Genomic DNA, 25,335 nt, shown 5'->3' on the forward strand with positions numbered 1-25,335 from the left:
TCTATCAGATCACACACAGCAGCTGGGCGGTACTGCCACTGACACACAGGCAATATAGTCACACTCTATCAGATCACATACAGCAGCTGGGCGGTACAGTCACTGACACGCAGGCAATATAGTCACACTCTCTCTATCAGATCACACACAGCAGCTGGGCGGTACTGCCACTGACACGCAGCCAATATAGTCACACTCTCTCTATCAGATCACACACAGCAGCTGGGCGGTACTGCCACTGACACGCAGGCAATATAGTCACACTCTCTCTATTAGATCACACACAGCAGCTGGGCGGTACTGCCACTGACACGCAGGCAATATAGTCACACTCTCTCTATCAGATCACACACAGCAGCTGGGCGGTACTGCCACTGACACACAGGCAATATAGTCACACTCTATCAGATCACATACAGCAGCTGGGCGGTACTGCCACTGACACGCACGCAATATAGTCACACTCCCTCTATCAGATCACACACAGCAGCTGGGCGGTACTGCCACTGACACGCAGGCAATATAGTCACACTCTCTCTATCAGATCACACACAGCAGCTGGGCGGTACTGCCATTGACACGCAGGCATGATAATGGGCAAGGCCTATATGCCTCCAGGACCATACTACCAACATTCCCTCCCCTTCTTACACAAACAAACAATTAAACATCCGGACTGCTTAGCTAGTTGGATAAAATAGGCCAAAGCAGCCCTTCTTTATTTAAATCAACCAAATTAACAATTCTTATAAAGAACAACAATAATATAACCAAAACTTGAGGTGAGGTATCCGGAGGCCTACCATTTTTCCACCATGGGAATTATTTTGGGCAAGCAGCCTGTCCGGCCCCTAGCCGTGTTCCCGGCTCAGGGACAGCTGAATGCCCCCCACCTCTTCTGCAACAGCAGCGCTTTTCTTTTTTTAACACTAGGTGTTTTGCCCCGCGGCAAAACCCCTCACGAAACTCACACAATAAACTGACCTCCGGAGCCCTCACCCCGCCACAGAGAGCGTGCTTGACCTCCTTAAGCCCGCGATACCTCCACCAACCTGAGTGCCCTCTGGATGCCATCCTGCAGGCCCAAGGCCCACATATCGATCCCCACTGCGTTCAAATGAACGCCATCGGCTCTTAGGTACAACGTCACGTTGTCCTCCAACTCCCTGTGACGAATTGCTAACCCCCCATTCCTTACCATAAACTGTGCAATGGCCCTGTTCAGCTTTGACCGAGCCTTGTTGACTTTGTCAACCGATCTGGCCAGCCGCCAGGATGTTCTAGCCACAATGTCGGACCAGACGACAATCGTATCAGGGAACTCTCTCCTAATTCTCAACACATCGAACTTGATGTCCTGTTTCAATGATCTAGCCGATCTGGCGGCCAAGTCATTGCCGCCCGCATGTACCACCAGCACATCCGGAGCCCGATCCAGTCTGGAGTATTTATGAATCTCCGTCAACACTCTTGACCACAGCATACCCGGAAACCCCAACCATCGTACCAGCACGTTACCTCTTGGAAAGCCCAACTGACGGCCTTCAGGCCTGACGTCCGCTCTCCTGGCACCCCAAGCCACATAGGAATGTCCTAAAATCCAAACCAGTAGAGGTGGGGAACCATCTGGTAACACAAGAAAAGATAAAGCGGAGGAAGGAAGGAGAAAGATGGAGGGTCGGGAGGGGGTGGGGGGGGGGAAGGGGGGGGGTAAGGATAAGCGAGCAACAGAGGGAAAACTCAGTACCATGCAGTTACGTAACAGATGCAACCTTAACAACTTAAAACCTACACTAAATGTGGCCTAACATAACCCCGGAATCTATTAGATTCCCACCGACCGATGCGCTTTACCATTACATTACTTAGTCCCCACCTGGCGGCCTCTGTAGCTGCCCCGATCCTAAAAGAGTGGGAAGCGAATTGCTTCGCCGGCAAACCCAAATGGGTCAAACATGCCCGAAAAACAGCCACAAATTGGTAGCGGGACAATGAAGAGCCATCCCCATGGCATAAGAAGGACACCCCTGACTGAGTCCGTTCCGCCATGAATTCCCTAACCGCCGCAACCGGGCAAATATTTGAACCCGGAATTGGCGATAAAACAACCACGAAACCCTTCCCTGCCTGGTCCGTTTTTGATTTTCTGAGATGTACTCTAAGACCCTCCCCCCCAATGCTACATCATCAGCTAACAACCCCCCATGCGTCCATCTCGCCGGGCTAACCACCTCACTTATTCTAAAAGCCCCCAAAAAAGTTAGCGTAAACGCCGCTTTAAACAGCAAAACTTCTTGGTGCGATATACATACCTCCGGCAAAAGCTCCACCAGCGAACCTAACACTTCAAATGTCACTGGCCTGCGAGGATCCCGTGCCTTGGAACCCTTACGAAAACCTTTCATGGCTTGCCTAACTAGAAATTCCTTCGTCACATCCCTGAACCCATGCAGCTTAAACATAAAGGCAAGCCCAGCCAGTTTCCTGGACATGGCCGTCGCCGACACCCCTTGGGAAAAACCGTTACCAATAAAGTAAATCAGCAGACATAGGCGATCCTCATCCGATGAGCAACTCATTTGGCGCGTTAAGCCGTTCCATTGCTCCCAGACCCATGCGTATGCTGCCCAGGTAGCTCTTGACAACGACCTCTGAATCAACGATGCGACTGCCCTCCCGGAATTAACCACACTGCATCCGGGCAAGGATACCCCTGATCTTCCGCGTCCGGTGCTGCCGCTCGAAACCTCTCCCACTGAAAACGAGAGAGAGCATCGGCGATAGTATTAGTGCAACCCGGTACGTGGACGGCTGACACAAACATATTCAAACGCAAACAGCACAAAACCAAATGTCGCAACAAGCGCACCACCTGTGGTGACGAGGCCGACACATTATTAATGGCGCCCACCACTCCTAGGTTATCACAGTGAAAACGGATACGCTGATTCGTAAAGAAGTCACCCCATAATTCCACTGCAACCACGATCGGGAAAAGTTCCAAGAGCAGAAGATTTTTCGTCAAACCGGCCTCTCTCCACTCCGCCGGCCATGACGCCACGCACCATTTCCCACCAAAATAAGCGCCAAATCCATGGGCCCCCGACGCGTCAGTGTACAACTCAATTTGAAAATCCTCAACCGTTTCACTCACCCAAAAAGACCGCCCGTTGTACTCCTGCAAAAATGATAACCACACCTTTAGGTCTTCTCTGTGTTCAGACGTAATCCTGATCCTATGATGCGGAGATTTTACCCCCGAGGTTGCCCTCGCCAAACGTCTACAAAACACCCTACCCATGGGTATAATGCGACACGCGAAGTTAAACTTACCCAACAGTGATTGCAGGGAACGCAGTGTAACCTTCTTAGACTCCAAAACCATAATGATCGACCCGCGAAGATCCCCGATCTTCTCCTGAGGCAATCTACACTCCATAGCCATGGAATCGATTTCCATGCCCAAAAACTTCATAGTAGTGGCAGGCCCTTCTGTCTTATCCCTAGCCAACGGAATACCGAACTTCTCACATATGTGTTCCATTGTAGTCAACAATTGCGCACATATATTGGAGCCAGGCGGGCCTAAAAACAAAAAATCATCCAGGTAGTGAATCACTGAATTCACCCCCGCGATGTCCCTCACTACCCATTCCAAAAATGAACTGAATTTCTCGAAGTAAGAACAGGAAATCGAACATCCCATGGGGAGACAAAGATCAACGTAGAATTCGCCGTTCCACACACAACCCAAGAGCCGTGAGCTCTCCGGGTGAACTGGGAGCAATCTGAAGGCTGATTCAATGTCTGATTTAGCCAACAAAGCTCCACGCCCTAATTTACTTACCCACCGTATGGCTACATCGAAGGACGTATAAGCCACTGAAGCCTCCAGATCGCTGATGCCATCGTTCACTGACGAGCCTCTGGGATAGGAAAGGTGGTGTATCATACGGAACTTACCCGGTTCTTTCTTGGGCACAATTCCTAGCGGCGATACTACCAAATCTTCAAAGGGTTTCTCCCTAAAAGGACCTGCCATTCTACCTAACGCCACCTCCTTTCCCAACTTTTCAGCTACCACCTTGGGCATTTCCAAAGCGGATTTCAAATTAACAGAACGCAAACCTTCCAAAGTGGAACAAGAACTGGGGATCACAAAACCTAACTGAAAACCCTTCGCTAAAAAGGTTCCCGCTTCCGCGTCGGGATACCTACTTAGAAAAGGCGCCATCGCGTCCGCTCTCACCGGCGTCATCCCTCTTCGAGTGAGACTCACTACCCCGCGACTTTGCTGGCTTTGAACACTTGCTGGCGGGGTGACTTCCATTGCATGAAGAGCATTCATGTCGAAAGCGGCACGATCCACCAAACTTGCAGGCTCCCTCGTTGTACTGCCAGCACTGCCCCTTTCGCTTACCTGTTTGCTGCCCAGCGGTGGACGACCCACTAGCTGCGGCAAGAAAGGACTGGGAGCTCCGAGTTGGGATCATCAAGTTCATCCACGATATCATATCCTTATGATCCCACCGCACTCCCGGCCGCACCGCTTTTTTCTGTCTAAACAGCTCGTCATAGCGGAGCCAAGCATTGCCTCCGTATGAACGATACGCGTGCCCAATTGAGTCCATATAGCAGAACAAACCTGTGCAGCATTCCGGCTGTTTTTCTCCGATTACCCCTGCCAGGATGGTAAACGCCTGAAACCAGTTCTGGAACGTTCTCGGAATCAGACGATACCTCCGCTTTTCTTCCTCCTCCTTCTTACTCTCGTCAGGCTTCGCTCTGTCGAGGTTAAATTTCTCAAGAGGAAGGAGGGAAAATATCTCCACGTACTCACCCCTCCAAATGCGCTCACGTACCTCCTGCTTCAAATGGGACCCTAACGGCCCTTCCACACATAAATACATCTCTGAATGAGCCGCGTCTGCTAGCCGGACACCTTTGTCCGACGTGCCCGCCAGAACGCCACTAGAGCCTGCTGCCACTACAGGTGCAAGTGATGCTGGTGCTTGCGGGACCACCGACGAGGCCATTGATGCCCCCCCCAGTCGCAGCTCCAGGATCTAAACCCGACCATGCCACTGTCGGGGGAACAAGAGCCGGTGAGCCCGAGCTCTTAGTCATAACATCCCTGATAGAAACCATCACTGAATTTAACAATGCTAGAGCAGTATCTGCTACACTACCCCCGGTTGCCTGCGGCAACCCTTGTTCCCCTAACACCACCGAGCTCGGCGGAGTAACTACACCCGCAGCCCCCCCACCGACACCCAACCCAACATCTACTGCAGTACTAGGCAAACGAGTTGTAACAACATTTGGTATAACAGGAACAACATTTAAGGGTGCTGGCTCACCGAGCTGCATCGGACGTCCGTCCCGATCAGCGGGAAATCCCGATCCTTGTCGCGGCAGGGCCTCGTCTTCAGAGGAGGAGATCTCGCCTTCGGATCTCGACTCCAGGTCGGATGGCTGCTGGGCGGAGGCTGCCGAGGAAGGAGACCTGGCTCTCCTGGCAGCCGAAGCTCCTTGTCCCTTCTTGCTGGACCCCTTCACCGGGCCCTTTGGGGTGTTCTTGGGGTTGCTTTTTGGGGGAGCAGGTGCCTTGCCGCCACTGCTCCCCGTGCTCTGACTCTTCCCACGCCGGGCAGCCCCCCCAGTGGGGGTTGCCGTGTTACCACTGGCCGAGGAGGTGGACGCCCGTGGGGATTGGGCCGCCCTGGCCTGGGTGGGTGCTGGTCCTGTACCCTGCCGGGCAGCAGCGGGAGCTGCTGCCGTGTTCACACTCCTGGAGGGGGCTGCGTTGCCAGAGGCCTTGCCCTTGCCCTTCCTCCCCCCCTGCGAGCTCCGTTTCTTTTCGGGATTCCTCCCGCCCGACTGGCCAGAAGCATAGGCTGGAGCTTTGGCAGCGGGTGGAGGGTCCCAGAGGGGGCTCCCATGCCGGCGGCGTGCTCGCGGGGTCACTTCTGGGCTAAGCCGCTCCGGCGGCCTAGACCTGCGCGGCCCTAACTGCTCTGCGGGGGGCGCCGAGGGGCCGGGCTGGCTGCCAGCAAGCTGCTCCTGCACCCAGCGGGCCCCGTTTGCCTCTGCTGCCTCGCGGACTATCCGCATAAGATCCTCCATGTCTGCCATAACTGGACTCGGAGCGGACGCGCGTGGTGCACTTACTTCCTTCTCCTGCGCGCTGTCCGCCCGAGTGCCTGCTCCGCCCCCCGTCTTGCTCCCATGAGCCTCTGCTCCCCGCCCCTGGCCAATCACCGCTCCCCCAGCTAAACTCAAACCTCGCGGGCGCTGCCCCGCCCCCCGCCACACTTAACCCTGCCTATCCCGGCTAGCCTGCCCTATCATGCCGGGATTCCCCTGAGTCCTGCGTCCCATCTGTCCATCCCTCACTATATAGTCACACTCTCTCTATCAGATCACACAAAGCAGCTGGGCGGTACTGCCACTGACACGCAGGCAATATAGTCACACTCCCTCTATCAGATCAGACACAGCAGCTGGGCGGTACTGCCACTGACACGCAGGCAATATAGTCACACTCTCTCTATCAGATCACACACAGCAGCTGGGCGGTACTGCCACTGACACGCAGGCAATATAGTCACACTCTCTCTATCAGATCACACAAAGCAGCTGGGCGGTACTGCCACTGACACGCAGGCAATATAGTCACACTCTCTATATCGGATCTGACAAAGCAGCTGGACGGTACAGCCACTGACACGCAGGCAATATAGTCACACTCTCTCTATCAGATCACACACAGCAGCTGGGCGGTACTGCCACTGACACGCAGGCAATATAGTCACACTCTCTCTATCAGATCACACACAGCAGCTGGGCGGTACTGCCACTGACACGCAGGCAATATAGTCACACTCCCTCTATCAGATCCGACACAGCAGCTGGGCGGTACTGCCACTGACACGCAGGCAATATAGTCACACTCTCTTTATCAGATCACACACAGCAGCTGGGCGGTACTGCCACTGACACGCAGGCAATATAGTCACACTCCCTCTATCAGATCCGACACAGCAGCTGGGCGGTACTGCCACTGACACGCAGGATATATAGTCACACTCTCTTTATCAGATCACACACAGCAGCTGGGCGGTACAGCCACTGACACGCAGGCAATATAGTCACACTCTCTCTATCAGATCACACACAGCAGCTGGGCGGTACTGCCACTGCCACACAGGCAATATAGTCACACTGCCTCTATCAGATCACACACAGCAGCTGGGCGGTACTGCCACTGACACGCAGGCAATATAGTCACACTCTCTCTATCAGATCACACACAGCAGCTGGGCGGTACTGCCACTGACACACAGCCAATATAGTCACACTCTCTCTATCAGATCACACACAGCAGCTGGGCGGTACTGCCACTGACACGCAGGCAATATAGTCACACTCTCTCTATTAGATCACACACAGCAGCTGGGCGGTACTGCCACTGACACGCAGGCAATATAGTCACACTCTCTCTATCAGATCACACACAGCAGCTGGGCGGTACTGCCACTGACACACAGGCAATATGGTCACACTCTATCAGATCACATACAGCAGCTGGGCGGTACAGCCACTGACACGCACGCAATATAGTCACACTCCCTCTATCAGATCACACACAGCAGCTGGGCGGTACTGCCACTGACACGCAGGCAATATAGTCACACTCTCTCTATCAGATCACACACAGCAGCTGGGCGGTACTGCCATTGACACGCAGGCATGATAATGGGCAAGGCCTATATGCCTCCAGGACCATACTACCAACATTCCCTCCCCTTCTTACACAAACAAACAATTAAACATCCGGACTGCTTAGCTAGTTGGATAAAATAGGCCAAAGCAGCCCTTCTTTATTTAAATCAACCAAATTAACAATTCTTATAAAGAACAACAATAATATAACCAAAACTTGAGGTGAGGTATCCGGAGGCCTACCATTTTTCCACCATGGGAATTATTTTGGGCAAGCAGCCTGTCCGGCCCCTAGCCGTGTTCCCGGCTCAGGGACAGCTGAATGCCCCCCACCTCTTCTGCAACAGCAGCGCTTTTCTTTTTTTAACACTAGGTGTTTTGCCCCGCGGCAAAACCCCTCACGAAACTCACACAATAAACTGACCTCCGGAGCCCTCACCCCGCCACAGAGAGCGTGCTTGACCTCCTTAAGCCCGCGATACCTCCACCAACCTGAGTGCCCTCTGGATGCCATCCTGCAGGCCCAAGGCCCACATATCGATCCCCACTGCGTTCAAATGAACGCCATCGGCTCTTAGGTACAACGTCACGTTGTCCTCCAACTCCCTGTGACGAATTGCTAACCCCCCATTCCTTACCATAAACTGTGCAATGGCCCTGTTCAGCTTTGACCGAGCCTTGTTGACTTTGTCAACCGATCTGGCCAGCCGCCAGGATGTTCTAGCCACAATGTCGGACCAGACGACAATCGTATCAGGGAACTCTCTCCTAATTCTCAACACATCGAACTTGATGTCCTGTTTCAATGATCTAGCCGATCTGGCGGCCAAGTCATTGCCGCCCGCATGTACCACCAGCACATCCGGAGCCCGATCCAGTCTGGAGTATTTATGAATCTCCGTCAACACTCTTGACCACAGCATACCCGGAAACCCCAACCATCGTACCAGCACGTTACCTCTTGGAAAGCCCAACTGACGGCCTTCAGGCCTGACGTCCGCTCTCCTGGCACCCCAAGCCACATAGGAATGTCCTAAAATCCAAACCAGTAGAGGTGGGGAACCATCTGGTAACACAAGAAAAGATAAAGCGGAGGAAGGAAGGAGAAAGATGGAGGGTCGGGAGGGGGTGGGGGGGGGGAAGGGGGGGGGTAAGGATAAGCGAGCAACAGAGGGAAAACTCAGTACCATGCAGTTACGTAACAGATGCAACCTTAACAACTTAAAACCTACACTAAATGTGGCCTAACATAACCCCGGAATCTATTAGATTCCCACCGACCGATGCGCTTTACCATTACATTACTTAGTCCCCACCTGGCGGCCTCTGTAGCTGCCCCGATCCTAAAAGAGTGGGAAGCGAATTGCTTCGCCGGCAAACCCAAATGGGTCAAACATGCCCGAAAAACAGCCACAAATTGGTAGCGGGACAATGAAGAGCCATCCCCATGGCATAAGAAGGACACCCCTGACTGAGTCCGTTCCGCCATGAATTCCCTAACCGCCGCAACCGGGCAAATATTTGAACCCGGAATTGGCGATAAAACAACCACGAAACCCTTCCCTGCCTGGTCCGTTTTTGATTTTCTGAGATGTACTCTAAGACCCTCCCCCCCAATGCTACATCATCAGCTAACAACCCCCCATGCGTCCATCTCGCCGGGCTAACCACCTCACTTATTCTAAAAGCCCCCAAAAAAGTTAGCGTAAACGCCGCTTTAAACAGCAAAACTTCTTGGTGCGATATACATACCTCCGGCAAAAGCTCCACCAGCGAACCTAACACTTCAAATGTCACTGGCCTGCGAGGATCCCGTGCCTTGGAACCCTTACGAAAACCTTTCATGGCTTGCCTAACTAGAAATTCCTTCGTCACATCCCTGAACCCATGCAGCTTAAACATAAAGGCAAGCCCAGCCAGTTTCCTGGACATGGCCGTCGCCGACACCCCTTGGGAAAAACCGTTACCAATAAAGTAAATCAGCAGACATAGGCGATCCTCATCCGATGAGCAACTCATTTGGCGCGTTAAGCCGTTCCATTGCTCCCAGACCCATGCGTATGCTGCCCAGGTAGCTCTTGACAACGACCTCTGAATCAACGATGCGACTGCCCTCCCGGAATTAACCACACTGCATCCGGGCAAGGATACCCCTGATCTTCCGCGTCCGGTGCTGCCGCTCGAAACCTCTCCCACTGAAAACGAGAGAGAGCATCGGCGATAGTATTAGTGCAACCCGGTACGTGGACGGCTGACACAAACATATTCAAACGCAAACAGCACAAAACCAAATGTCGCAACAAGCGCACCACCTGTGGTGACGAGGCCGACACATTATTAATGGCGCCCACCACTCCTAGGTTATCACAGTGAAAACGGATACGCTGATTCGTAAAGAAGTCACCCCATAATTCCACTGCAACCACGATCGGGAAAAGTTCCAAGAGCAGAAGATTTTTCGTCAAACCGGCCTCTCTCCACTCCGCCGGCCATGACGCCACGCACCATTTCCCACCAAAATAAGCGCCAAATCCATGGGCCCCCGACGCGTCAGTGTACAACTCAATTTGAAAATCCTCAACCGTTTCACTCACCCAAAAAGACCGCCCGTTGTACTCCTGCAAAAATGATAACCACACCTTTAGGTCTTCTCTGTGTTCAGACGTAATCCTGATCCTATGATGCGGAGATTTTACCCCCGAGGTTGCCCTCGCCAAACGTCTACAAAACACCCTACCCATGGGTATAATGCGACACGCGAAGTTAAACTTACCCAACAGTGATTGCAGGGAACGCAGTGTAACCTTCTTAGACTCCAAAACCATAATGATCGACCCGCGAAGATCCCCGATCTTCTCCTGAGGCAATCTACACTCCATAGCCATGGAATCGATTTCCATGCCCAAAAACTTCATAGTAGTGGCAGGCCCTTCTGTCTTATCCCTAGCCAACGGAATACCGAACTTCTCACATATGTGTTCCATTGTAGTCAACAATTGCGCACATATATTGGAGCCAGGCGGGCCTAAAAACAAAAAATCATCCAGGTAGTGAATCACTGAATTCACCCCCGCGATGTCCCTCACTACCCATTCCAAAAATGAACTGAATTTCTCGAAGTAAGAACAGGAAATCGAACATCCCATGGGGAGACAAAGATCAACGTAGAATTCGCCGTTCCACACACAACCCAAGAGCCGTGAGCTCTCCGGGTGAACTGGGAGCAATCTGAAGGCTGATTCAATGTCTGATTTAGCCAACAAAGCTCCACGCCCTAATTTACTTACCCACCGTATGGCTACATCGAAGGACGTATAAGCCACTGAAGCCTCCAGATCGCTGATGCCATCGTTCACTGACGAGCCTCTGGGATAGGAAAGGTGGTGTATCATACGGAACTTACCCGGTTCTTTCTTGGGCACAATTCCTAGCGGCGATACTACCAAATCTTCAAAGGGTTTCTCCCTAAAAGGACCTGCCATTCTACCTAACGCCACCTCCTTTCCCAACTTTTCAGCTACCACCTTGGGCATTTCCAAAGCGGATTTCAAATTAACAGAACGCAAACCTTCCAAAGTGGAACAAGAACTGGGGATCACAAAACCTAACTGAAAACCCTTCGCTAAAAAGGTTCCCGCTTCCGCGTCGGGATACCTACTTAGAAAAGGCGCCATCGCGTCCGCTCTCACCGGCGTCATCCCTCTTCGAGTGAGACTCACTACCCCGCGACTTTGCTGGCTTTGAACACTTGCTGGCGGGGTGACTTCCATTGCATGAAGAGCATTCATGTCGAAAGCGGCACGATCCACCAAACTTGCAGGCTCCCTCGTTGTACTGCCAGCACTGCCCCTTTCGCTTACCTGTTTGCTGCCCAGCGGTGGACGACCCACTAGCTGCGGCAAGAAAGGACTGGGAGCTCCGAGTTGGGATCATCAAGTTCATCCACGATATCATATCCTTATGATCCCACCGCACTCCCGGCCGCACCGCTTTTTTCTGTCTAAACAGCTCGTCATAGCGGAGCCAAGCATTGCCTCCGTATGAACGATACGCGTGCCCAATTGAGTCCATATAGCAGAACAAACCTGTGCAGCATTCCGGCTGTTTTTCTCCGATTACCCCTGCCAGGATGGTAAACGCCTGAAACCAGTTCTGGAACGTTCTCGGAATCAGACGATACCTCCGCTTTTCTTCCTCCTCCTTCTTACTCTCGTCAGGCTTCGCTCTGTCGAGGTTAAATTTCTCAAGAGGAAGGAGGGAAAATATCTCCACGTACTCACCCCTCCAAATGCGCTCACGTACCTCCTGCTTCAAATGGGACCCTAACGGCCCTTCCACACATAAATACATCTCTGAATGAGCCGCGTCTGCTAGCCGGACACCTTTGTCCGACGTGCCCGCCAGAACGCCACTAGAGCCTGCTGCCACTACAGGTGCAAGTGATGCTGGTGCTTGCGGGACCACCGACGAGGCCATTGATGCCCCCCCCAGTCGCAGCTCCAGGATCTAAACCCGACCATGCCACTGTCGGGGGAACAAGAGCCGGTGAGCCCGAGCTCTTAGTCATAACATCCCTGATAGAAACCATCACTGAATTTAACAATGCTAGAGCAGTATCTGCTACACTACCCCCGGTTGCCTGCGGCAACCCTTGTTCCCCTAACACCACCGAGCTCGGCGGAGTAACTACACCCGCAGCCCCCCCACCGACACCCAACCCAACATCTACTGCAGTACTAGGCAAACGAGTTGTAACAACATTTGGTATAACAGGAACAACATTTAAGGGTGCTGGCTCACCGAGCTGCATCGGACGTCCGTCCCGATCAGCGGGAAATCCCGATCCTTGTCGCGGCAGGGCCTCGTCTTCAGAGGAGGAGATCTCGCCTTCGGATCTCGACTCCAGGTCGGATGGCTGCTGGGCGGAGGCTGCCGGGGAAGGAGACCTGGCTCTCCTGGCAGCCGAAGCTCCTTGTCCCTTCTTGCTGGACCCCTTCACCGGGCCCTTTGGGGTGTTCTTGGGGTTGCTTTTTGGGGGAGCAGGTGCCTTGCCGCCACTGCTCCCCGTGCTCTGACTCTTCCCACGCCGGGCAGCCCCCCCAGTGGGGGTTGCCGTGTTACCACTGGCCGAGGAGGTGGACGCCCGTGGGGATTGGGCCGCCCTGGCCTGGGTGGGTGCTGGTCCTGTACCCTGCCGGGCAGCAGCGGGAGCTGCTGCCGTGTTCACACTCCTGGAGGGGGCTGCGTTGCCAGAGGCCTTGCCCTTGCCCTTCCTCCCCCCCTGCGAGCTCCGTTTCTTTTCGGGATTCCTCCCGCCCGACTGGCCAGAAGCATAGGCTGGAGCTTTGGCAGCGGGTGGAGGGTCCCAGAGGGGGCTCCCATGCCGGCGGCGTGCTCGCGGGGTCACTTCTGGGCTAAGCCGCTCCGGCGGCCTAGACCTGCGCGGCCCTAACTGCTCTGCGGGGGGCGCCGAGGGGCCGGGCTGGCTGCCAGCAAGCTGCTCCTGCACCCAGCGGGCCCCGTTTGCCTCTGCTGCCTCGCGGACTATCCGCATAAGATCCTCCATGTCTGCCATAACTGGACTCGGAGCGGACGCGCGTGGTGCACTTACTTCCTTCTCCTGCGCGCTGTCCGCCCGAGTGCCTGCTCCGCCCCCCGTCTTGCTCCCATGAGCCTCTGCTCCCCGCCCCTGGCCAATCACCGCTCCCCCAGCTAAACTCAAACCTCGCGGGCGCTGCCCCGCCCCCCGCCACACTTAACCCTGCCTATCCCGGCTAGCCTGCCCTATCATGCCGGGATTCCCCTGAGTCCTGCGTCCCATCTGTCCATCCCTCACTATATAGTCACACTCTCTCTATCAGATCACACAAAGCAGCTGGGCGGTACTGCCACTGACACGCAGGCAATATAGTCACACTCCCTCTATCAGATCAGACACAGCAGCTGGGCGGTACTGCCACTGACACGCAGGCAATATAGTCACACTCTCTCTATCAGATCACACACAGCAGCTGGGCGGTACTGCCACTGACACGCAGGCAATATAGTCACACTCTCTCTATCAGATCACACAAAGCAGCTGGGCGGTACTGCCACTGACACGCAGGCAATATAGTCACACTCTCTATATCGGATCTGACAAAGCAGCTGGACGGTACAGCCACTGACACGCAGGCAATATAGTCACACTCTCTCTATCAGATCACACACAGCAGCTGGGCGGTACTGCCACTGACACGCAGGCAATATAGTCACACTCTCTCTATCAGATCACACACAGCAGCTGGGCGGTACTGCCACTGACACGCAGGCAATATAGTCACACTCCCTCTATCAGATCCGACACAGCAGCTGGGCGGTACTGCCACTGACACGCAGGCAATATAGTCACACTCTCTTTATCAGATCACACACAGCAGCTGGGCGGTACTGCCACTGACACGCAGGCAATATAGTCACACTCCCTCTATCAGATCCGACACAGCAGCTGGGCGGTACTGCCACTGACACGCAGGATATATAGTCACACTCTCTTTATCAGATCACACACAGCAGCTGGGCGGTACAGCCACTGACACGCAGGCAATATAGTCACACTCTCTCTATCAGATCACACACAGCAGCTGGGCGGTACTGCCACTGCCACACAGGCAATATAGTCACACTGCCTCTATCAGATCACACACAGCAGCTGGGCGGTACTGCCACTGACACGCAGGCAATATAGTCACACTCTCTCTATCAGATCACACACAGCAGCTGGGCGGTACTGCCACTGACACGCAGCCAATATAGTCACACTCTCTCTATCAGATCACACACAGCAGCTGGGCGGTACTGCCACTGACACGCAGGCAATATAGTCACACTCTCTCTATTAGATCACACACAGCAGCTGGGCGGTACTGCCACTGACACGCAGGCAATATAGTCACACTCTCTCTATCAGATCACACACAGCAGCTGGGCGGTACTGCCACTGACACACAGGCAATATAGTCACACTCTATCAGATCACATACAGCAGCTGGGCGGTACAGCCACTGACACGCACGCAATATAGTCACACTCCCTCTATCAGATCACACACAGCAGCTGGGCGGTACTGCCACTGACACGCAGGCAATATAGTCACACTCTCTCTATCAGATCACACACAGCAGCTGGGCGGTACTGCCATTGACACGCAGGCATGATAATGGGCAAGGCCTATATGCCTCCAGGACCATACTACCAACATTCCCTCCCCTTCTTACACAAACAAACAATTAAACATCCGGACTGCTTAGCTAGTTGGATAAAATAGGCCAAAGCAGCCCTTCTTTATTTAAATCAACCAAATTAACAATTCTTATAAAGAACAACAATAATATAACCAAAACTTGAGGTGAGGTATCCGGAGGCCTACCATTTTTCCACCATGGGAATTATTTTGGGCAAGCAGCCTGTCCGGCCCCTAGCCGTGTTCCCGGCTCAGGGACAGCTGAATGCCCCCCACCTCTTCTGCAACAGCAGCGCTTTTCTTTTTTTAACACTAGGTGTTTTGCCCCGCGGCAAAACCCCTCACGAAACTCACACAATAAACTGACCTCCGGAGCCCTCACCCCGCCACAGAGAGCGTGCTTGACCTCCTTAAGCCCGCGATACCTCCACCAACCTGAGTGCCCTCTGGATGCCATCCTGCAGGCCCAAGGCCCACATATCGATCCCCACTGCGTTCAAATGAACGCCATCGGCTCTTAGGTACAACGTCACGTTGTCCTCCAACTCCCTGTGACGAATTGCTAACCCCCCATTCCTTACCATAAACTGTGCAATGGCCCTGTTCAGCTTTGACCGAGCCTTGTTGACTTTGTCAACCGATCTGGCCAGCCGCCAGGATGTTCTAGCCACAATGTCGGACCAGACGACAATCGTATCAGGGAACTCTCTCCTAATTCTCAACACATCGAACTTGATGTCCTGTTTCAATGATCTAGCCGATCTGGCGGCCAAGTCATTGCCGCCCGCATGTACCACCAGCACATCCGGAGCCCGATCCAGTCTGGAGTATTTATGAATCTCCGTCAACACTCTTGACCACAGCATACCCGGAAACCCCAACCATCGTACCAGCACGTTACCTCTTGGAAAGCCCAACTGACGGCCTTCAGGCCTGACGTCCGCTCTCCTGGCACCCCAAGCCACATAGGAATGTCCTAAAATCCAAACCAGTAGAGGTGGGGAACCATCTGGTAACACAAGAAAAGATAAAGCGGAGGAAGGAAGGAGAAAGATGGAGGGTCGGGAGGGGGTGGGGGGGGGGAAGGGGGGGGGTAAGGATAAGCGAGCAACAGAGGGAAAACTCAGTACCATGCAGTTACGTAACAGATGCAACCTTAACAACTTAAAACCTACACTAAATGTGGCCTAACATAACCCCGGAATCTATTAGATTCCCACCGACCGATGCGCTTTACCATTACATTACTTAGTCCCCACCTGGCGGCCTCTGTAGCTGCCCCGATCCTAAAAGAGTGGGAAGCGAATTGCTTCGCCGGCAAACCCAAATGGGTCAAACATGCCCGAAAAACAGCCACAAATTGGTAGCGGGACAATGAAGAGCCATCCCCATGGCATAAGAAGGACACCCCTGACTGAGTCCGTTCCGCCATGAATTCCCTAACCGCCGCAACCGGGCAAATATTTGAACCCGGAATTGGCGATAAAACAACCACGAAACCCTTCCCTGCCTGGTCCGTTTTTGATTTTCTGAGATGTACTCTAAGACCCTCCCCCCCAATGCTACATCATCAGCTAACAACCCCCCATGCGTCCATCTCGCCGGGCTAACCACCTCACTTATTCTAAAAGCCCCCAAAAAAGTTAGCGTAAACGCCGCTTTAAACAGCAAAACTTCTTGGTGCGATATACATACCTCCGGCAAAAGCTCCACCAGCGAACCTAACACTTCAAATGTCACTGGCCTGCGAGGATCCCGTGCCTTGGAACCCTTACGAAAACCTTTCATGGCTTGCCTAACTAGAAATTCCTTCGTCACATCCCTGAACCCATGCAGCTTAAACATAAAGGCAAGCCCAGCCAGTTTCCTGGACATGGCCGTCGCCGACACCCCTTGGGAAAAACCGTTACCAATAAAGTAAATCAGCAGACATAGGCGATCCTCATCCGATGAGCAACTCATTTGGCGCGTTAAGCCGTTCCATTGCTCCCAGACCCCTGCGTATGCTGCCCAGGTAGCTCTTGACAACGACCTCTGAATCAACGATGCGACTGCCCTCCCGGAATTAACCACACTGCATCCGGGCAAGGATACCCCTGATCTTCCGCGTCCGGTGCTGCCGCTCGAAACCTCTCCCACTGAAAACGAGAGAGAGCATCGGCGATAGTATTAGTGCAACCCGGTACGTGGACGGCTGACACAAACATATTCAAACGCAAACAGCACAAAACCAAATGTCGCAACAAGCGCACCACCTGTGGTGACGAGGCCGACACATTATTAATGGCGCCCACCACTCCTAGGTTATCACAGTGAAAACGGATACGCTGATTCGTAAAGAAGTCACCCCATAATTCCACTGCAACCACGATCGGGAAAAGTTCCAAGAGCAGAAGATTTTTCGTCAAACCGGCCTCTCTCCACTCCGCCGGCCATGACGCCACGCACCATTTCCCACCAAAATAAGCGCCAAATCCATGGGCCCCCGACGCGTCAGTGTACAACTCAATTTGAAAATCCTCAACCGTTTCACTCACCCAAAAAGACCGCCCGTTGTACTCCTGCAAAAATGATAACCACACCTTTAGGTCTTCTCTGTGTTCAGACGTAATCCTGATCCTATGATGCGGAGATTTTACCCCCGAGGTTGCCCTCGCCAAACGTCTACAAAACACCCTACCCATGGGTATAATGCGACACGCGAAGTTAAACTTACCCAACAGTGATTGCAGGGAACGCAGTGTAACCTTCTTAGACTCCAAAACCATAATGATCGACCCGCGAAGATCCCCGATCTTCTCCTGAGGCAATCTACACTCCATAGCCATGGAATCGATTTCCATGCCCAAAAACTTCATAGTAGTGGCAGGCCCTTCTGTCTTATCCCTAGCCAACGGAATACCGAACTTCTCACATATGTGTTCCATTGTAGTCAACAATTGCGCACATATATTGGAGCCAGGCGGGCCTAAAAACAAAAAATCATCCAGGTAGTGAATCACTGAATTCACCCCCGCGATGTCCCTCACTACCCATTCCAAAAATGAACTGAATTTCTCGAAGTAAGAACAGGAAATCGAACATCCCATGGGGAGACAAAGATCAACGTAGAATTCGCCGTTCCACACACAACCCAAGAGCCGTGAGCTCTCCGGGTGAACTGGGAGCAATCTGAAGGCTGATTCAATGTCTGATTTAGCCAACAAAGCTCCACGCCCTAATTTACTTACCCACCGTATGGCTACATCGAAGGACGTATAAGCCACTGAAGCCTCCAGATCGCTGATGCCATCGTTCACTGACGAGCCTCTGGGATAGGAAAGGTGGTGTATCATACGGAACTTACCCGGTTCTTTCTTGGGCACAATTCCTAGCGGCGATACTACCAAATCTTCAAAGGGTTTCTCCCTAAAAGGACCTGCCATTCTACCTAACGCCACCTCCTTTCCCAACTTTTCAGCTACCACCTTGGGCATTTCCAAAGCGGATTTCAAATTAACAGAACGCAAACCTTCCAAAGTGGAACAAGAACTGGGGATCACAAAACCTAACTGAAAACCCTTCGCTAAAAAGGTTCCCGCTTCCGCGTCGGGATACCTACTTAGAAAAGGCGCCATCGCGTCCGCTCTCACCGGCGTCATCCCTCTTCGAGTGAGACTCACTACCCCGCGACTTTGCTGGCTTTGAACACTTGCTGGCGGGGTGACTTCCATTGCATGAAGAGCATTCATGTCGAAAGCGGCACGATCCACCAAACTTGCAGGCTCCCTCGTTGTACTGCCAGCACTGCCCCTTTCGCTTACCTGTTTGCTGCCCAGCGGTGGACGACCCACTAGCTGCGGCAAGAAAGGACTGGGAGCTCCGAGTTGGGATCATCAAGTTCATCCACGATATCATATCCTTATGATCCCACCGCACTCCCGGCCGCACCGCTTTTTTCTGTCTAAACAGCTCGTCATAGCGGAGCCAAGCATTGCCTCCGTATGAACGATACGCGTGCCCAATTGAGTCCATATAGCAGAACAAACCTGTGCAGCATTCCGGCTGTTTTTCTCCGATTACCCCTGCCAGGATGGTAAACGCCTGAAACCAGTTCTGGAACGTTCTCGGAATCAGACGATACCTCCGCTTTTCTTCCTCCTCCTTCTTACTCTCGTCAGGCTTCGCTCTGTCGAGGTTAAATTTCTCAAGAGGAAGGAGGGAAAATATCTCCACGTACTCACCCCTCCAAATGCGCTCACGTACCTCCTGCTTCAAATGGGACCCTAACGGCCCTTCCACACATAAATACATCTCTGAATGAGCCGCGTCTGCTAGCCGGACACCTTTGTCCGACGTGCCCGCCAGAACGCCACTAGAGCCTGCTGCCACTACAGGTGCAAGTGATGCTGGTGCTTGCGGGACCACCGACGAGGCCATTGATGCCCCCCCCAGTCGCAGCTCCAGGATCTAAACCCGACCATGCCACTGTCGGGGGAACAAGAGCCGGTGAGCCCGAGCTCTTAGTCATAACATCCCTGATAGAAACCATCACTGAATTTAACAATGCTAGAGCAGTATCTGCTACACTACCCCCGGTTGCCTGCGGCAACCCTTGTTCCCCTAACACCACCGAGCTCGGCGGAGTAACTACACCCGCAGCCCCCCCACCGACACCCAACCCAACATCTACTGCAGTACTAGGCAAACGAGTTGTAACAACATTTGGTATAACAGGAACAACATTTAAGGGTGCTGGCTCACCGAGCTGCATCGGACGTCCGTCCCGATCAGCGGGAAATCCCGATCCTTGTCGCGGCAGGGCCTCGTCTTCAGAGGAGGAGATCTCGCCTTCGGATCTCGACTCCAGGTCGGATGGCTGCTGGGCGGAGGCTGCCGGGGAAGGAGACCTGGCTCTCCTGGCAGCCGAAGCTCCTTGTCCCTTCTTGCTGGACCCCTTCACCGGGCCCTTTGGGGTGTTCTTGGGGTTGCTTTTTGGGGGAGCAGGTGCCTTGCCGCCACTGCTCCCCGTGCTCTGACTCTTCCCACGCCGGGCAGCCCCCCCAGTGGGGGTTGCCGTGTTACCACTGGCCGAGGAGGTGGACGCCCGTGGGGATTGGGCCGCCCTGGCCTGGGTGGGTGCTGGTCCTGTACCCTGCCGGGCAGCAGCGGGAGCTGCTGCCGTGTTCACACTCCTGGAGGGGGCTGCGTTGCCAGAGGCCTTGCCCTTGCCCTTCCTCCCCCCCTGCGAGCTCCGTTTCTTTTCGGGATTCCTCCCGCCCGACTGGCCAGAAGCATAGGCTGGAGCTTTGGCAGCGGGTGGAGGGTCCCAGAGGGGGCTCCCATGCCGGCGGCGTGCTCGCGGGGTCACTTCTGGGCTAAGCCGCTCCGGCGGCCTAGACCTGCGCGGCCCTAACTGCTCTGCGGGGGGCGCCGAGGGGCCGGGCTGGCTGCCAGCAAGCTGCTCCTGCACCCAGCGGGCCCCGTTTGCCTCTGCTGCCTCGCGGACTATCCGCATAAGATCCTCCATGTCTGCCATAACTGGACTCGGAGCGGACGCGCGTGGTGCACTTACTTCCTTCTCCTGCGCGCTGTCCGCCCGAGTGCCTGCTCCGCCCCCCGTCTTGCTCCCATGAGCCTCTGCTCCCCGCCCCTGGCCAATCACCGCTCCCCCAGCTAAACTCAAACCTCGCGGGCGCTGCCCCGCCCCCCGCCACACTTAACCCTGCCTATCCCGGCTAGCCTGCCCTATCATGCCGGGATTCCCCTGAGTCCTGCGTCCCATCTGTCCATCCCTCACTATATAGTCACACTCTCTCTATCAGATCACACAAAGCAGCTGGGCGGTACTGCCACTGACACGCAGGCAATATAGTCACACTCCCTCTATCAGATCAGACACAGCAGCTGGGCGGTACTGCCACTGACACGCAGGCAATATAGTCACACTCTCTCTATCAGATCACACACAGCAGCTGGGCGGTACTGCCACTGACACGCAGGCAATATAGTCACACTCTCTCTATCAGATCACACAAAGCAGCTGGGCGGTACTGCCACTGACACGCAGGCAATATAGTCACACTCTCTATATCGGATCTGACAAAGCAGCTGGACGGTACAGCCACTGACACGCAGGCAATATAGTCACACTCTCTCTATCAGATCACACACAGCAGCTGGGCGGTACTGCCACTGACACGCAGGCAATATAGTCACACTCTCTCTATCAGATCACACACAGCAGCTGGGCGGTACTGCCACTGACACACAGGCAATATAGTCACACTCTCTCTATCAGATCACACACAGCAGCTGGGCGGTACTGCCACTGACACGCAGGCAATATAGTCACACTCTCTCTATCAGATCACACAAAGCAGCTGGGCGGTACTGCCACTGACACGCAGGCAATATAGTCACACTCTCTCTATCAGATCACACAAAGCAGCTGGGCGGTACTGCCACTGACACGCAGGCAATATAGTCACACTCCCTCTATCAGATCACACACAGCAGCTGGGCAGTACTGCCACTGACACGCAGGCAATATAGTCACACCCTCTCTATCAGATCACACACAGCAGCTGGGCGGTACTGCCACTGACACGCAGGCAATATAGTCACACTCCCTCTATCAGATCAGACACAGCAGCTGGGCGGTACTGCCACTGACACGCAGGCAATATAGTCACACTCTCTATATCGGATCTGACAAAGCAGCTGGACGGTACAGCCACTGACACGCAGGCAATATAGTCACACTCTCTCTATCAGATCAGGCACAGCAGCTGGGCGGTACTGCCACTGACACGCAGGCAATATAGTCACACTCTCTCTATCAGATCAGGCACAGCAGCTGGGCGGTACTGCCACTGACACGCAGGTAATATAGTCACACTCTCTCTATCAGATCACACACAGCAGCTGGGCGGTACTGCCACTGACACGCAGGCAATATAGTCACACTCCCTCTATCAGATCACACACAGCAGCTGGGCGGTACTGCCACTGACACGCAGGCAATATAGTCACACTCTCTCTATCAGATCACACACAGCAGCTGGGCGGTACTGCCACTGACACGCAGGCAATATAGTCACACTCTCTCTATCAGATCACACACAGCAGCTGGGCGGTACTGCCACTGACACGCAGGCAATATAATCACACTCTCTCTATCAGATCAGGCACAGCAGCTGGGCGGTACTGCCACTGACACACAGGCAATATAGTCACACTCTCTATCAGATCACACACAGCAGCTGGGCGGTACTGTCACTGACACGCAGGCAATATAGTCACACTCTCTCTATCAGATCACACACAGCAGCTGGGCGGTACTGCCACTGACACGCAGGCAATATAGTCACACTCTCTCTATCAGATCACACACAGCAGCTGGGCGGTACTGCCACTGACACACAGGCAATATAGTCACACTCTCTCTATCAGATCACACACAGCAGCTGGGCGGTACTGCCACTGACACGCAGGCAATATAGTCACACTCCCTCTATCAGATCCGACACAGCAGCTGGGCGGTACTGCCACTGACACGCAGGCAATATAGTCACACTCTCTCTATCAGATCACACACAGCAGCTGGGCGGTACTGCCACTGACATGCAGGCAATATAGTCACACTCTCTCTATCAGATCACACACAGCAGCTGGGCGGTACTGACACTGACACGCAGGCAATATAGTCACACTCTCTCTATCAGATCACACACAGCAGCTGGGCGGTACTGCCACTGACACGCAGGCAATATAGTCACACTCCCTCTATCAGATCTTACACAGCAGCTGGGCGGTACTGCCACTGACACACAGGCAATATAGTCACACTCTCTCTATCAGATCACACACAGCAGCTGGGCGGTACTGCCACTGACACGCAGGCAATATAGTCACACTTTCTCTATCAGATCACACACAGCAGCTGGGCGGTACTGCCACTGACACGCAGGCAATATAGTCACACTCTCTCTATCAGATCACACACAGCAGCTGGGCGGTACTGCCACTGACACGCAGGCAATATAGTCACACTCTCTCTATCAGATCACACACAGCAGCTGGGCGGTACTGCCACTGACACGCAGGCAAACCTTGACACACAGTCACTCAATGACCAAGTGTGTGAGCTTTCGTGGTTCCTGGCATCACAAATGTGTGAATGGAAGCAGTTTATCCACCAAGGAAATCTGATTGGCTGTTTGTGGCCCCGCCCCTTAGTGAATTTGGACCCCAGTCACCCAATGACCGACTGTAGCAAGTTTGAAGCCTCTGCCATTAACAGTGTAAGAATGGCAGCAGTTTAAATATTCCCCTTAAAAATCAATAGGTGAATTTTACTTGGCTGTTGTAGGATCCACCCACTTTCCTGAATCTTAATTCCAGTCACCCAGTGACCAAGTGTGCAAAGTTTGAAAACCCTGCGATTAACAGTGTAAGGATGGCTGCAGTTTACATTTTTTCATTAAAAATGAATGGCTGAAATTGGATTGGCTGTTTTATGCTCCGCCCACTTTTCCTGGATTTGTAACCTCGGTCACCAAGTGACCAACTGTGCCAAGTGTGGGGACTCTGGCTTGGTTACTGTGAGAATGGCAGCCTTCTACATTTTTTCCATTGACAGGAATGGGTGAAATCTGATTTGCTGTTTTTAGCTCTGCCCAGGTGTGCAGGGGGGCCGCGAGACCCCCAGAACATATCATCCCAGGTAGCAAGGAATCTGTATACCAAGTTTTGTTCAAATCAGTCAAGCCATTTTCGATTGATCGCGACACACACACACACTGACACTACACACACACACACACACACACACACACACACACACACACACACACACACACACACACACACACACACACACACACACACACACACACACACACACACACACACACACACACACACACACACTGACACTGCACACACACACACACACACACACACACACCTTGCAGCACTCACTGATATACACACACACACAATTTTATATATATAGATGCAATATAAATAATTAATATATACAGAAAATCATTAAAATCAACAGTTATGGAGACAATAGCAGCACAGTATAAGAATAAAAAGGGAAGAAAATATGAATACTTAGGTTCGGGTGAAAATATGTCCTTTCTGGGAAAACACGTAAAGTTCTTTGTTTTCAGAGCAAAGTTCATACAAATGTGGCCACCACTCAGTCCTCGGAGCAACAGCATGCCTTTGTGAAGATGGAATTTGGAGGACTCAAGGGAGGAGTCCCTGTCAAGTTCTTTTGAATGACCCACATTTTCGGGTGGGGCCTGAGGTTCAGCCCAGGGGCTGGACAGGGTGCGGTTAACCTCCTGGTTGGGTTTCTGGTGCCCACCAAATATGACATTTTCCATATCTCGGGTTATGCTTCCCGCAGACACATAACAATCACAGATTCATATTCCTCAGAATATGACAGTTCATATGACATCAAACGTGGTTGGTGTCGCAGGTTCTGTCACGAAGTAGCGGAATACCGCGGGTTCTGGGTATGTCAGTGGCATCAATTTAATATTAAAATATTGACCAGATCCTGACCAGCAGAATGGGATAACTTTCACACCTCTTATATAAACGGTATTCCTTACACAGGCTAAAATCCTATACTACATTTATGTATAATGCTGAGGGGATGGCTCTGCGGTGTCTAGAGCCCTGCTGTGTGGGAAGCTAGCTTTTGCTAGGATCACCAACTGGTATCTTTCCAAATGGGCATCTTCACACTTGGGAGTCTCTGGCCCATGAAGGAACTTCTTTTGATGAAGTTAATCACACAACAGGTCTTATCAGAGAGTATACTTGCCTCTCATGAAAAGAACTCTGCTAACAGCTATGAAAGGCAGATTCCCAAAAGAAGACCCCCCAAGGCTCGGCAGCCTGCTATCCCTAAACATACAATCTGGGTTGTCAACGACAATCGGTGCAGAAAACCGATTGCGATTTCTCACGGCTCTTCTGTAACAAATATTCTGTGTGCCACCATTATTTCCCAGCACAGCTGTGACTCTCTTGGGCATGGAGGTTTACATGTTGCTCCTGGGACCCTCTTCTCCCCACTGGCAACAAGATAAAACCACATTGTAAGGTAAGATAGTCATTAGGATTAGGCTGTGATCTCTCATTATGGAAGGTCAGTAAGCAGAAGGTACAGGTCTGCTGGAGAGGTGAGTATAGACCATACCTCTTATAGAAGCATATGAGCTCCGCCCACATGCCTACAGTAATACTCACAGCGAGGAGGAGGAGGAAGACGAGGCAGCAGTGGTTGGATTTACTCTCCGGCGTCCGTTTCATCTCTGTCTTCTGTGGAGAGAGAGGAGGAGAAAGTAGTGATTATTATCCACACACTTCAGGCTCATAAT

General features: G+C 52.9%; 1 protein-coding gene across 1 annotated transcript in view; it reads right to left on the minus strand.

The window, feature by feature from the left end:
* The window catches only part of CALCR (calcitonin receptor), a 653,324-nt gene that overhangs the window by 417,840 nt on the left and 210,149 nt on the right, over positions 1-25,335 (minus strand). Inside the window, exon 2 of the mRNA XM_068238473.1 lies at positions 25,205-25,276. Within this exon, the coding sequence (XP_068094574.1) occupies positions 25,205-25,267 (63 nt within the window). The 5' untranslated portion in view covers positions 25,268-25,276. The remainder of the gene's footprint in view (positions 1-25,204; positions 25,277-25,335) is intronic.

This window comes from Hyperolius riggenbachi, chromosome 5 (genome assembly GCF_040937935.1).
Source record: "Hyperolius riggenbachi isolate aHypRig1 chromosome 5, aHypRig1.pri, whole genome shotgun sequence".
Classification (NCBI taxonomy): domain Eukaryota; kingdom Metazoa; phylum Chordata; class Amphibia; order Anura; family Hyperoliidae; genus Hyperolius; species Hyperolius riggenbachi.